Source organism: Callospermophilus lateralis, chromosome 13, assembly GCF_048772815.1.
Source record: "Callospermophilus lateralis isolate mCalLat2 chromosome 13, mCalLat2.hap1, whole genome shotgun sequence".
Lineage (NCBI taxonomy): Eukaryota > Metazoa > Chordata > Mammalia > Rodentia > Sciuridae > Callospermophilus > Callospermophilus lateralis.
In genome coordinates, this window is record NC_135317.1 from 66,614,131 (window position 1) to 66,629,192 (window position 15,062).

Sequence of the window (15,062 nt, forward strand, 5' to 3'; positions counted from 1 at the left end):
CCAGTTGTCTGCCCCTCTGTGGAGCTTCTTTTGAACAGGAGGAGATGCTTGACATCCCTGCCAGCAGCCTCCAGGTAAGGGATCATTCACATGCAGTCTGTCTGGCTCCCTGGCTGTTCAAACTTGAGTTGTCCCCAAATAACCCAAGATCTCAGATGATGAAGCTGCACAGGTTATGTGGTCTGTCCCATCTACTAGAAAATGATGTCGTTTTTCCAGGGAAGGGCTATATTTTATCAAGATCTTTCTCATGTGTAACCTAATTTTTGTTGGACTGCATCTCGTTTTACTACTTCAGCAACTTCCCTGGGCCAAAGAATCCATTTATTAAGCTGTGTTGCCAGAAGTTCTTTTTCACCCCCTCTGGCTCAGATATCTTGGCACATCACTGGACGATCCTTGAGGTCCAGGTCAGAGGATCACATAGGTAAGATTGCCTTCTAATAAGGTTCTTTGACATCTCAGTTATTAAATTCCCTTGAATGAAGTTCCGACACATCAGACTTACAGTGATGTTTGCCCCATGTGGATAATACTCTTGGTCTTCTTTTATGAAGTGTTCTCATATTTTTGCTCTTCTTTATGGATTTACTTACTTACCCTGAAAGGTGCCACTTCTATCCCAGAGCTTCCATCCAGTCTTCCCAAATGGGAGCCGAGAAGACCAGCTTTCACTCCATTCTGCTCCATTCTGGCTCATCTGTTTTTCTTACAGCACCTTTCTTCTGGTCGCCAGGAAAGATACTCTTGATTTCTCATGGGTGGCACTGGCTTGTCTTCCTGTACTGGAGCCAATTCTAGTGCAGTCTGTTGAACAAGAAGAGGGTTCTTGGAGATTAGGCTGCAGCCATAGGCCTAGGACTTGGTTGGAGAATGCTTGCTAGTAAGGAGACCACAAATACATAATGCAGGATGAGCCTCTTTTGCACTTTGGGACTTCTTGACTGAAGGACAGAAGAGTTATTCTTTGTTTTTCCCTCCTCTGCCTTATCACCTTCTCCAAAGCAATTCAGCAGTTTATGTTCACCATAGAAATGATATTTTTTTCCCGCCTCTCTTCTCCAAGAAGTCTTACTATTTATAGGTGGTTTTAGTTCTTCAAAGATACATGATTCTTGGTTCTGAGATTTTCATGTCAGGCTTGACCAAATGATTTCTTGAAGATTCTGATTCTCTAAAATGGAGAAAAGCTGTGCAATACTTAGGATAATTGTTCCCTAAAGGGCTGTGTATTAAAAGATTGGCTGTCTGCCAGTGTCAATCTTGGGAGTTGGTGGAACCTTAGGAGGTGGGGCCTAGTGGAAGGAAGTTAGGTTGTTGGGGCTTGAATTTGAAGGGGATAGTGGGAATTCAGTTCTTCCCCCCTTTTCTCTTTTTGTTTCCTGCATGTCATGAAGGGAACAGCTTCCTCTACTCTGTGCTCCAGCCATAAAGTATTACCTTGATACAGGCCCCCACAGGCACAGTGATGTATGCCTGTAATCCCAGCTACTCAGGAGGCTGAGGCAGGAGGACTGAGTCTGAAGCCAGGATAAGCAACTATCTTAAAATAAACTTTAAAAATATGAAGATATAACTAAGTGGTAGATTGATTGCCTATTGTGATCAAGGCTGTGGGTTCAGTCCCCACTATCACAAATAAAACAACAAGCAATGGGGCCAGTAAACCATGGACTGAAACCTTTGAAACTGTGAGCCAAAATAAATATTTTCTTCTTATGAATTGATTGTCTCAGGTATTTTGTTATAGTAACTGAAAACTGACACATCAGACAAATCAGCTTAGGAAACTGTGCCACTCTATTCTTATTGGAAATTCAAAGTAGTACAGTACAGGCTCAGAATTCCTGCAATAAGGAAATTAGTCTGTGTAAGTTTAAAATTTCCCAGAGATAAAAATCCTGGTCAGGCAAGGATTGTCTAAGGAAAAAAATAGCTAAATTCTGACTTAAATAACGAATGGAATTTGAAGTGAGGGAGGAATTTTGAAGATACATTCTGGGCTGAGGGAAGGCAAGTTCTAGAACTGCAGAGGTTCGAATACTAAATACTATGTGACAGAGGAGATAGATGAGTAGGGGGCCTGATTAGGAAGGGCTTATTGGCTACATTAAGGATTTTGGTCACTAGTCAATGACCAAAGGAAAACCTGGGAAATAGTTTGCATGATTTGCAAAGTATAATTTCATGTGCATTGTTAACAAAAACATTCTGGCTCCAAATTGAGAGTAGATAAGGGGTGGTGGAATTCAAGGTTTACTCACACCATATTCAGATGTGTAAAGAAAATGGAAGCTTCATTTTCTATGACTGCTCTGATTTTTCTTGTAAGTTCCTATTTCAGGGATAGATAGGAAATGCATTAATCCTAGACTCTTCCTGCTACACTCAGTAGCCTTTCATGTAAAATGGCCTTTCTTAGATACCTTCTGTGGCCAAATTGCACATCCAGTTGGCTGGGAGTACTTCTTGTGCCTGAGATGTGGGAGAAGGGGCCTGGTGTGAAAAGTGGGTATTCTGGTGGCTCCCTAGGTCCTCACTACTGCCCTCTGCAGGAATGGTAGCCTCATCATCAGCTTGGACACTACTGCCTTGTCTCCATTTACTATGAATTCGTGCCTGAGGAACCAATGTCTGTTCTAATGCAACTTTGGTAGGCCCTGCTTCCTCATTTGCACCTGAACTCTTTGTGACTTTGAGCCGTTATTGCAATGACCCTTTCCATCTGGAATATAATGATACTTTCCACCTTCTAGCTAAGCCCCTGGTAGGTTCCTCAACCAAGAACCATTAACTGCATGTGTCCGGCCATGTACAGTGATCCTCTGGATCTTTCTGTACACTGAAGCTGAGGGAGTAACTGGGAAGCTAACCTCGGGTTTTCTCTCCGATTACTCATGTTTCCCCCAAGTTTACTCTGCTGGGCTTCACACAGGGAGTAGGGTAGAAACTCCAAGATGTTTCTGAACAGGGAATAAAGAAAAACTCCCTATTAAGGCTACTTAACCCGGAGAAGTGAGTCCATATCTCATGGCCTGTTGCTGTTACCTCTGCCCTTCTTCTTCTTCTTCTGTCACCCTGGAAATGTAGGCTAGGTTTTTTTTTTTGTTTGTTTTTTTCCCCCAGAATCAAACACCGTATTCTGACATAAAAACTGAAGAACATAACTATGGGATGAAGAATTCCTTTTCTCTCTCTTTCTAAAGTCAGGGTTTTAAGACTTCCGTCCAGCTCAATAGGTCAAGCTAATCAGTTTTGAGACTCAAAGCTGAACAGAGTTTTCCTTCTTCTTGGCCCTTTGCGTCTAATTCTTACACTGGGACAGTCATCCTCATGGCTCAGCTCTACAAATGGATAGGTGCAAGGGAAGATAATTTAATACATCTAGTTATTATTTCTAGAATATTCTATTAAAATTAGGAGCAGGGTTTGCTGAGAGATATTTGTCACTTGGACTTGGATAATGACAAGGGTAAAGAGAAACCAATAGGAACATATCTAGTTGGTAGGATTGATATTATCGGCTGCTTGATTATAAGAGGTGAATTGATTGAATGTGAGAGTCCTAGGTTACTGGTTGGTGTCAATGAATGGTGGTGCCATTTCATGAGATGCAGAATACTGGAAAAAGAATTGGTTGGGGACTAGTTCATTTTGGGACATGCTGAATTGAAATTCCTACAAGACGTCCAAGTGAAGATATCTAATAATCAGTAAGACATACAGGTTCATAGCTAAAAAAAAATAAAAAAATGGAGATTTCTGTAGTAAAACACATCATAACTATAAGGATGTTTGATAAAGAGTGAATTGGAGAAGCAATACAGAAAGTCAAATATAAATAATTTGATGCAAGCATTTCACTGTTGGCACAGACTTACCACAGAGTCCAGATTATTAAGTATATTGGCTAATATTCCTTCTGCCATGGTAAATATCATGGTGGACCACGTTGCCTTCTCTTTTCATGGACACATCCTTCTTTTACATATATTAATATGTTCAACTAGGTTCCAACAAGTTTTACCAACCATGGAATAACTTTGTCTCTTTCTGGGGTTGCATATCTCTATTCTTTTTTTTTTTTTTTAATTGCAGCACAACTTTACATTTCTGTGGTTGTACACAATGTAGCGCCACACCATATGGGCAGTCATACATGTACCTAGGGTAATGATGTCCAACTCATTCCACCATCTTTCCTGCCCCATGCACTCTCCCTTCTCTCCCTCCCCTTTGCCTAATCAAAGTTCCTCCATTTTTCTCATGCCTCCCCCCTCCCTATTATGGATCAGCATCCACTTATCAGAGAGAACATTCGGCCTTTGGTTTTTTGGAATTGGCTTACTTTGCTTAGCATGATATTCTCCAACTCCATCCATTTACCTGCCAAAGTCATAATTTTATTCTTTTAATGCTGAGTAATATTTCATTGTGTATATATACCATAGTTTCTTTACCCATTCATCTATTGAAGGGCATCTAGGTTGCTTCCACAGTTATTGTGAATTGAGCTGCTGTGAACATTGAGCATATCTCTATTCTTATTCCATGATGAGTTACTCTTAAGATTTTACTCTAGGTCAACTTTATTTTTTTTTATTACTATATTCTCAAAATATTTGTACAATGGTTGGTGAGAGGTAAAGCTAGAAAGTTAGGTAGGGGCTAATTAACTCAGATATTTGGATTTTTCCCTAAGGTTAGTAATGAAAAGCCTTTGAAGGATTTAAGTCAGGGAAGTGAGTAACCTAATTTGGATGTGCTTGACTAACAATGGCTCTCCTGATCTCAGGCCAACAGGCTGATTCAACACCTGTTTATTGATCATCCCTTTTGTGTCAGATAAGATACTTGATGTTTCCAGGGATACAAAGTTAAAAATTTTAAAAATGTGTCTCCTGTTATGCTAGTATCCATCATTTGGGGGTATAAATAGAAAAAGCACTAATTTTACTTTTTTTTTTTTTTGCAAAGGAATGTACAGCATAGGGTCTCAGTGGTTCTGATGTAATTCCTTTTATGGGAGATATGGCACTGAAAATGCCAACCTTCTTCTTCTTGCTGTTTGTTTTGTCATTTAGCAGAATTATTTGATTTTTCTTACTGTCTCTAATGGAAAGGCATCTCAATATATAATATTTTAAAATTATTACTAAGAAAGAAAAAAAACTAAACAAGAAAATAAGGCCAAAGACTTTAGTATGAAAATGACATATTTCCAAAGAAACACAACAGCATAGGGCAGTGTACCTCAGAGGGAAAGTGGCAAAGGGATTTATTAGGGTTGGACTTTAACATCTCTGACCAGTTGGGCAGAAATTGTTTTGAAGATGTATTACATTCCCTGATCAAATGGAAAAAATGACACCTGCCATGGTATCTAGGAGACACCCGGCTAACATGGCCAAGAGCCACACACTCTTTCCCACATGGCCTTGTTGTGAAAACCTTCCAATATCCCATCCTTGGCAACTGGGGCAACCTTGTGCCTCCTCTCAGATCAGGGAAAGCTCTAGACTTGTTATTTAAACTTCAGAAATTCCCAAATGGAGTTAATGAGTAATTTTTTTTTCTTTGTAATATCTAACCAAGCAGCCCCACCCCGTGGGCCCCCCCACACCTTTTTTTGCCACTTTTAATACCACTCACTCAACTTTGTAGATACTTGCACGTTCAATATGACTCAGGATGTTTTGTGGAAACAGTATTATATTAGAAATTCCTGCTGGATCCACTTTAGTGTTGTGACAATGGCTTCCTGGATTTTGAACTTCCTCTGACCTGGCTTATGGTTTTTTTTTTTTTTTTTTCCCCAATTCTGCAAGGGTTAATTTTCTTCGCAGCTTTTAGGGCTTGATGTGAATCCTCGTATATTAATGTGGTTTTTGAAATAAAAAATCTCTACATGCACAAAGAGTGCCTTGGATAGTTTTGCATTTGCAAATAAAGCCCTAACAAATGCTCATTTAAAAAAATATATTTCCCCAGCTGAGCACATTAAGGCTATATGCTGCATCTTTGTATTCACTTCAATAAACCAGGTGTGCTTCTGGAGATTAGCTATTTTTTATAAAGAATGATTTTGAAATAAATGACAATGGGCTCATTTCTCTTTATGCTGAGGATAACATTAAAGGAAAACTGCCGTGATTAGTTTTAATATCTCAGATAGCTTAATGAGTACTTACTAAAAATGTGAGTGTGTGTGTGTGTGTGTGAGAGCGTACAAGCACAGAGGGTAGATATATGTGTACACATGTGCCTGAATAATTTTCTAACATCTTAAGTAATACCTGTCAGAGATTTTAATAACCCAGTGCCAGTGAATTATTCCGGTAGCTGTTTTTGCTGAGGCTTTCGGTAGGAAGTCCATTTTCCTGTGGAGCATTTTCTCTTTTTTAAAAGTGCCAGTCAGAAAATATGAACATGGTCTGGGACTTTATGTGTCACTTATAGTCAATGATTGTGTGCCTCTCTATAAGTTATCTGCAGGTTTTTTTTTTTTTTTTTGGTTTTTTTTTTTTTTTTTTTTTTGCACTTTATGTTTCATTTGAACAGGAGTTGGAGCATAAGGATTTGGGGTGTTTGGGTTAGGTTTAGACTACTTAGTATAGGTTCAGTAGGAACCAGTGAGAGATGAGTCACAAATTTCCAGGAAGGAGCCACATGAATTGCCTTTAATATAGAATGACCTTGGGGTGGAATGGAATTGTGTCTTTCTGTGGATCTTTCTAGTACAATCCTGTGGTGAATGGTAGGAGGGGCACTGTGATTGAGGGAGCAAGGTAGGCAAGATTGCCAAGGTATTAGTGAGGCTCATGTTCAAGTGGTTTTTCAGAGAAGCCAATTGGGGCAGGATTTCCATGTAGCCAAAAAGGAAGATGGTCAGTGACAGCGATTTCCCAGGAGTGTATTCCCATCTTATGGACGGAAAAGGAGGGCCTTGGACTTCTGTGCTCCAGGGCCTGCTGTCTATTTGAGCAACCTTGAGAGGTGATTACTTCTTTATTAAATAATTGACAAAGTCTTGGTTATTGGTTACTTAAAGACAGGCTATCCTGGGTACAAGAGTCAAAGGATCCATTGTTCTTTGTTTTTTGTTTTTTTTTTTTAATTTTTCTTTTCTCTTGCCATTGGCTATCTTATTGCTCTTGGTATCTTTTCTAGAACTTGGTATCTTTTCTAGAACTTGAGGTAACATGAAAATCTTGGCAGTTTTCCTTTTTTAAAAAAATATTCTGAGCTCTAGATAGTGCTATAAATGAAGAGATGAAGTTGCTTCACCTATCTAAGCTGTTCCCTTCATGGGTGACCGTTCAGAAGAAACAGCATCTCTGTTTTCTGTAATCCTAGATATTTGGCCGTTAGCTCTGTTTTTGCGTTCTTGCTTTTTGTCTTGTTCATGTTTGGGCACAATCTGTATAAAGAACATTAGCACTTTGCCTTTTAGAAATATGACTTAAATTGTTGTCAATTTATCTTTTTAAAATCCAAGAATCAGGTACAAAAGCAAAAGCAAAAGAACACAACCCAACAACATTATTCTTTTTGCCTCCTTCCCTGAAATGATGGCTCAATACAAGAGTAATAAGGACAAAAACAGCCAAATTTAAAACTCTAGGTGAAGATAATGGTTCTTTAATAAAAGTACTCAGGAATGCTATTTCACAATATTCTTTTGGGGCTATTGACAGCTTAAACAGCGTCAACAGTATTGTGTTTCATTTTAAGAAGCATGACTGAGAATTTTGGTTCATTAGAGATAAGTTTGCAACGTTCATTTATTATTGATGAACTTTGAAAATGACACAAACTTTTCAGGTTGACTCTGGTGATTTTATATTGCTTGAGTAAATGGGAGAGAAAAGCTTCCTCTTTGTAACTGAACCCAGCTTCCTTCTTTCCATTTATGGAAAGAGCCTTTGAGCCCAATTTAGCTGCGATCGGTAAGGGCAGCTCACTTTGCTGGGTGTAGGATTGGAATGGGGTGTGATGGTGCTATAAATGTATAAAGTTTGTCTTCTTTGTTGAGTTTCCTGATGGATGTCAGGGCTTGGGCATCTTTATGTGGGTTAGTATGGAATCATATGTATGTGTGCATGCCAAGGCACGCCAAGACATGCTTAATATTTGCCATTAAGTTTGAGCTGGGAGTGAAAAGAGAAATAGCAACTTGTAAGAGTACATTTTAACATGTTTTTGAGACTAGATTGGGAGATACCAGGCCGTGCAAGAATGGGGGCATCATCCTGATCCAGGGAAGACAGGTACCAGATCGTGACAATGAGCACAAATCGTGGCTTTCTTCACCAGAAACTAGGAAGCATACCTCATGCCACAGTGGAGAAACTAACAAACAGCAATTCCCCCGCTCTGTCACCAGAGTTCATTGTTCCTTGCCAAATCCTGACTTCTTTCATTTAAATAAAGTCTTTTGGAGAGTTTTTTTTTTTTTTTTTTTTTTTTAATCAACAGACCAGGAGTCTAATTTTAGCTCTGGTACTTTATAATTAGAATAGAAGCATCTCCAAACTTACTTGTTTACAAACACCTGCACCAATAAAATTTGCTGGTTTAGATTGGACTTGTGGGGGCAAGGGAAAAGGGAGGGAGCTCAGGGAGCAGGTATTGGAGTCTTCCTGTGTGTTCACTTCTGCCAGATGCTGGAGTACGGGTGGTGTGCTTCCATCTGTGCACATGTGCATGTGTGTCTGTGCATGAGTGTTTTTTTTTTCCTGCCCTCCCAGATGAGAGTGCTTCAAGCCCATATAGCAAATCCTCTGCACCTGTGTCACCTGTGCAGAACTCTTCCTTCTTGGGCATCAAAACAATTGGTGGTCAGTTGTTATTTGGGACAAGGTTAGATTTTAAATGACACCCTGGAGGGAAATTTTAGCAACGTATTTTAGCTACTCGGGATCTGCATTGGATAAAATGCTTTCTCTATTTCCATAATTTCTATATTTATATGTCATTCAGCATACTGTATAGCTGAGTGGTTCAAGAAAAACAAATAGAGCTATCCATAATATAAATATTTCTACATTTTATCAAAGCAGAAAAACAGATCTGTGGTTAGCGTGAGTCCACCTCGTGAAGTGATGGGTTCTTTCAGCCTGAGATGGAATGCTGTCAGAGAGCAGGAAAAGATGACAGCAGCACAGTGGGGTGACAGATCATAAAATGTCAGTTGAGAACCTACTGGGTGCATGGCTTTGAATATAACCTCGATGATTTCTGAGGATGAGCATGTTCTTCCCTTCAAAAAACATAAAAAGATATTGCAGCCAAAGCAAAATTTAAAATAAAAAGTAAAATTAGAACTGGTACAGACCAATAACTATTTCTAATTAGATTGAGGATTCTGTAGGAAAGAGAGCAGGTGTGGGCTTTAGCTGTGACACTTGAATCTGCTAGCTGGTAGGGTGACTGTCAGATGCCTGTTTACTCTCTGATATCCAAGACCACTTAATGTTCCAGGAAAGAAACAAAGTAGAAGCAATAAACAAATACTCCATATACACGGCTTGTCTTGGAGACTGATTTTTTTTTTCCTCCCAGAAAAGGCAAGGAGGGGACAATTACTTCTCAAATCTAATCTGGACATAGCTAGCTTCTTCAGTGTCACACATGGAATCAGATAGATTAAATGATTATTTAATAGTCTCTACTGAGCCTATTTCTTTTAAAACTGTGGGCTGTATTGTGTATGGATGAATGTGAACATATGTGAGTGTGTGTGTATACTGACATTCTTTCACCTCTCAAAATGCACTACCTTTATACCAACCTGCAATGAATGTTTAAAGGATTTAATGCATTTGCTGTCTTGTATCAGAAGAATGATGGGGGATTAGATGAGGAAAAAGGGCTTTTGGCACAGCTTGCAGGCTGTTATTTTCACCAACTGTGATGTCAGCTATGATCTTTTTACAGTGCTTCAGACTAGGGGGCCTCTTAGCTAGAGATCCCTGGGTCTCCGTGATTTCAATTTTTTTTTTTTAATAAAAAGGATGAGAATTTTTTTTCTTGCTTCCACTGAGCACCCTGTAGACACTAAACTAAAATCTAAGGGGAGGGTGCAAGGCTAGAATGTAAACTACATGCAAGAGACTTTCTTAGTTGTTGAGATTGTCCAATGCAGAAGAGAATAGCTGAATAGACTATAGTACAATCAGATATATTGCCAGAAACTGCAAATAAAATGAAAATGCTCTTTGGTGAAGTAATTGATCTGGGATGTATTTCCCTTAAGCCCAGGACATCTCTGAGTTTGCCTGTTGTTTGAATAGAATAGGGCCAACATCATTAATTGAACCCCACAATGTACCTAGCATACATGGAGGAAGAAGGGTTTGGAATCAAGTTGGGTTGTTTTGAATCTCAAGCCAAATCCTGCTGACATTGTGTGACCTTGGGCAGATTACCTCATCTACCTAATTCATAGTTTTCTCATAATCCAAACAAACCATCTCACAGTAGTTTTTTTTAAAGGATAAATGTATACTTATCATGGTGATGATATTTCACAGAGAGGGAACAAATTGAATCGTTGTTAGAAAAATCCTGAAATAATTCTAAACTAAAATTCTCATCAGGAAAAAAAAAAGTTTATGATTGCTAAATCACTGCCAATAAAAGTTTAAGGCAACAGCTTTATTTATTATATCTCAGAGTAACAATGAATAATTTGAAAATAAATATAAAATGGCAGTCTGTGTTTGGCTCTAGCATCCCCTGTTTCTTTCCTTCATCCAGACTGTTGCCAGAGAGAGAGAAGGTAGTGACTTCTGACTGTCTTAGCCATGGAAGAAGAGACAGAATTTGAACTTGGAGCTGAGTGGCATTTTTCCTTCTATGACCAGTCCAAACATTTTTTCGTTAACCACTTATACAACCCATTTAGAAAGCACTGTCCAGAGATGAAGACTACAGGTCAATAATGTATGCTATAGGAGGTATCATGACATAAAAATCAAGATTTTGTAGTTCTGGCCATTCCTCATCTTTCTTTCTTGCTCTCTGTCTGTTCTTGTGTGTGTGTATGTGTGTGTGTGTGTGTGTGTGCGCGCGCGCGCATGAGGGGCAGTGCTTATCTTTATTTCTTCATGTTTCCATGGAGCCTGCCTACAAAGCTTAATTTAGAGTCGAAGAGGTTATGTTGATCACCCTGTGACCATGTACAGAATGCTACTATTCACAGATGTTGGATAGGGTGTAGAAACAGACTGCCTTCAAATTGTAGTCTTTCCATTCAAGGTGGAGGAACAGAACACATCAAGATACAAACACTTTGAGAACATATCAGCAGTTGGTGAAAACATGTACACATTGATAGAGTGAAGCATATGTACCTAAGTGCTTTAAAAGAGAACTTGCAATGGATTTAGTTGAATCAGAAAAAAAATATAATAAAAGGCTTCCTTTTAAAAAGTACATATGAGTAAATTATATTGCTCTATTGTGTGTGTATATGAATATGTAACAAGGAGTCCTACTATGATGTATATTAATGTACCAATAGAAAAAAAAAAGAGTGTGTGTGTATGTGATAAATATCTACACTGTGTCTTAGAGAGGAACCTTAGAAGACCAAGAATCCCGAAAGGTAAAGTGAAGTGTTTGTGTATGTGTGTGTGTGTGTGAGAGAGAGAGAGGGTTGGGGGGGAAGGGAGGGAGAAAGGGGGAGATGTTTTGGCTCCTGGAGACCTTTGTTAAAGGCTTACCAGTTTCTACAGAACACATGTGCTTAGCCTTGTGGTCCAGAGGCAAGCAGCTTGCTGTGATTCTTTTGGCCATAGAGGGGGCAATTCTCTGGTGATTTGAATTTTCAAGCTGGATTCAAAGAAATGGTGCTACTCAACCCACAGCTCTGGCTTGACTGAGGAGAGAGTTCAGAAGGAATGAGGTAGATACCAACTTAGGAGAGGTGTCCTAAGGTTGACTGGAGGTCTCTTTTCCCCTGAGGGTAATATTCATTACTGGACACAATCTTTGGCCAGAGGCACAGATGTGACTCAGGCTAATGTGGGAATCCTTGATCTCTTCAAAACTCAAGTCATTTAGTGTCCTTTGAAATAGCTCAGCTTCTCCTTCTGATTTTTTTATTATTTTTTTTTTACAGAATTCCTAGAGTTTTTATTTCATTTAAGTTTTTGATTTTTGGATTAAATCTAAATATTCTGTTAAACACTGCAGGGCCTAGTGGTGTCTTCCCCCGCCCCCTCCCCCCATTTATCTGTATTTATCTTCTTTAGCCAGAGATACTAGGAAGGGACTAGTCTTGTGGAGAAGACTAATTGGGGCAGGAAGGGGACTGTAAGTGAGGATACAGGGACACAGGCCTGCTTAGAGACTGGCTATATGGAGAAACCTTGGGCTCATTTATCACCTTCAGACTTTTTAGTAACCCTAGGATTACAGGTAATAATACCCATTCTTGACTGACACTTTACATACTTGCTAAGCAATGCTTATGTGTCCTCAGGTAACCCTCACAGCGATCCTAATGAGGCAGATGGTATGAATCCCACTTTAACAATGAGCGAACTATGGACAAGAAATGTAAGGAAACCTGGTTGAGCTCATGACCTGCTTGCTTCTTGGTCTCCAACTGTCTTAGTCTCCATCAACAAAGGATTTGACACTTAAGTAGAAGAGCTTTTAAAGTGATTTGAATGTGTTAAAAATAAAATAATATATGGATAAGTAGAAGGTGTTATTCTCTATATTTTCTATGGAAACAAGAAATTCTACTTCTTGATCCTTTAAGGTTCAGCATTCCATTGTGGATGGCTTATCCCTGATTCCCCCATTCTATTAAAAGTACCATTGGTGTTACACATGGGTGTAGGGAGGCTGGTTCCTACCTGTCGAAGAGCAGGAAAGTGGGGCTGAGGCAGATATACCTCAATCCAGTGGTTTCTGCTGGCTCTCATCTTTTTATCAGTATAAAAACATTTTGTGGGAAAACATTGGTTTTCATCTCAGGGGAAGCAGCACTTGTCCTGATGATTCAGAGCCCTGTACCATGAACACACACACACACACACACAAAACAAAACAAAACAACAACAAAAAAACTGTGTTCAATTCTTTAGTGCCAGAGTGAAGCTTCCTACAGAGTGTCAGGTCCTCCAGTAGTTCATGAGATTAAGCTGAATTGGGTAGAAAAGTCCCTCTTGGTGTATTTGAACTTGACTCAAAAATGGAAGGGTTTGTAACCAACCAAGGGAGACAAAGAATATTCAAAATATACTTGTGCCAAAAGATGCATGATTATAAAACAAACAAACAAAAAAACCCCAAAAGCCCTCGCAGGTGTGATTTTGACAAAAGGAGTTCAGAAGGTAAGAGGAGTTGAGGAAGGTGGGAGAAAGTGGAATATTTTCAGTATCCAGAGTCCATGTCAGCCATAACCTGGCTCAGCTCACAGAGACGGAGAGTCCATGATGCTCAATTCTTAATGTTAGAAATGGCCTCTGAGTCTTGGAGGTCTAGAATGGGTAATACATGGAGCGAGGAAGCTAGGGGACTGGTGCACAGCAAGAAAGGGAACAAGGGCTTCTGTGGAAAGAAGATACAGGACATAGTAGGATTATTATTATTATTTCTTCTGTTTACTGTTTTCCCTCTGTCCTGGGCATGGTCACTTCACCTCCCTTAACAGGCTTCACTCTGGGCAAAGCCCGGGCTGAAGACTTGACTCAGTGCTCAGCCATTGTTGATGAGACTCTAATATAAATAAAGGATTATAGGTGTACCCCTTTTAATCTCTCCTCCCTTGCATAAACCTTAGTCATGGGTTGCTGCAGGCATGTGGCCACAGGGGACAGTCTACGCCTGAGGCTATCAATGGAGATAGCTATTTAAGAGGTTTTACTTTTACATCTGAGCAGCCAAATTGTGCATATAACAATGGGGACCAATTATTGCACAACAGAGCATCCCCCATGAAACAGAAGAGAGTGTGTGTTTAATATGCAATGAATGATACTACTCCTAAACAATGAGAACCTTTCAGTACCCTTGGGAAGAGGGGAATTCCATTCTTCAAGTTTCAATTGTTTGTGAAGGTGATATGTACTATCATGGCATCCAAGGTTTTCAAAACAACCCTTTCCCAGTTAATGAATGAATAATAAAACAGCATCTATGTAGGTTCATATGTGTGGGAAACATGACTCTTATGAATTTGCAGTTTCATTTATATACCCTATTCCTTGGAAGTCAGATCATACTGGGTTGTTTTATCTCCAATTTAAGCAATTATAGTGTTATACAGTTTAAAACACTTTTGAATAATCCATCCTGGGGCTGAGGGTAGAGCACTTGCCCACCATGGCACAAGGCTTGGGTTTCTGTCTCCAGCAGTGCGCATATGTGTGTGTATACACACACACACACACACACACACACACACACACACACGGGTCCATTCTGTTGACGACTGTTGTCCAGTCATCTTGAATTGAACGTAATTCGTGAATTGAGAATCTTCATTGTCCTCAAAGTTCTTAAAATCGACTGTATTATTTTCCATCAGCAGTGACTAGGGAAAATGCATTATCTGTTCAGTGTATTTTATAGAGGGAGTGGTGAGGCCCTAAAAGATTGAGGGATCTGATCCAAGGTCAGAACAGAATGGTCAGTGGAGGACTCACTGAAAATTTAATTTTCAGTAATTAAAAGGCAATGAAAGTAGAAACAGGCAAACATTCAACATGTAGTTTTGTCAAGCAAGGTTTTTATATCAGAAAATTGTGACTAGCTTTGCATTCCTTAGATAATATAATAGCATATTTTTTTTTTTTTTTTGTTGGTCAGATTTAAAGTGAACAACAGCTCATCCTGTTTTTGCCAGAAGTGTCCTGATTTTAGCTCTTTAGCAAGCAGAAAGTCCCACATTCCAGGAAACCCCTTGGTCTTAGAGAACTAGGACAGTTGGTCACAAAAATTTGGCCAAAAATTTATGCTACTGTATTAGGTTTAGGTTGTCATTTTGCCCTCGTAGGCTCCCTTTCTTTCTGTTAAGCTGTTTTCTTGCAAGAGGAAACCCG

General features: G+C 39.4%; 1 protein-coding gene across 4 annotated transcripts in view; it reads left to right on the forward strand.

Moving 5' to 3' along the window:
• Nucleotides 1-15,062, forward strand: part of LOC143412244 (uncharacterized) — a 171,339-nt gene that overhangs the window by 73,399 nt on the left and 82,878 nt on the right. For 2 of the 4 annotated variants that reach the window (XM_076873102.1, XM_076873105.1), the window contains one exon: nt 12,491-12,717. The exons of the other annotated variants lie outside the window; for them this stretch is intronic. Coding sequence is in view for 1 of the 2 variants with exons in the window: in XM_076873105.1 (XP_076729220.1) it covers nt 12,491-12,494 (4 nt within the window). In the remaining variant the exon portion in view is untranslated. Of the gene's footprint in view, nt 1-12,490; nt 12,718-15,062 lie in introns of those variants that run through there. 4 annotated transcript variants of the gene reach the window in all.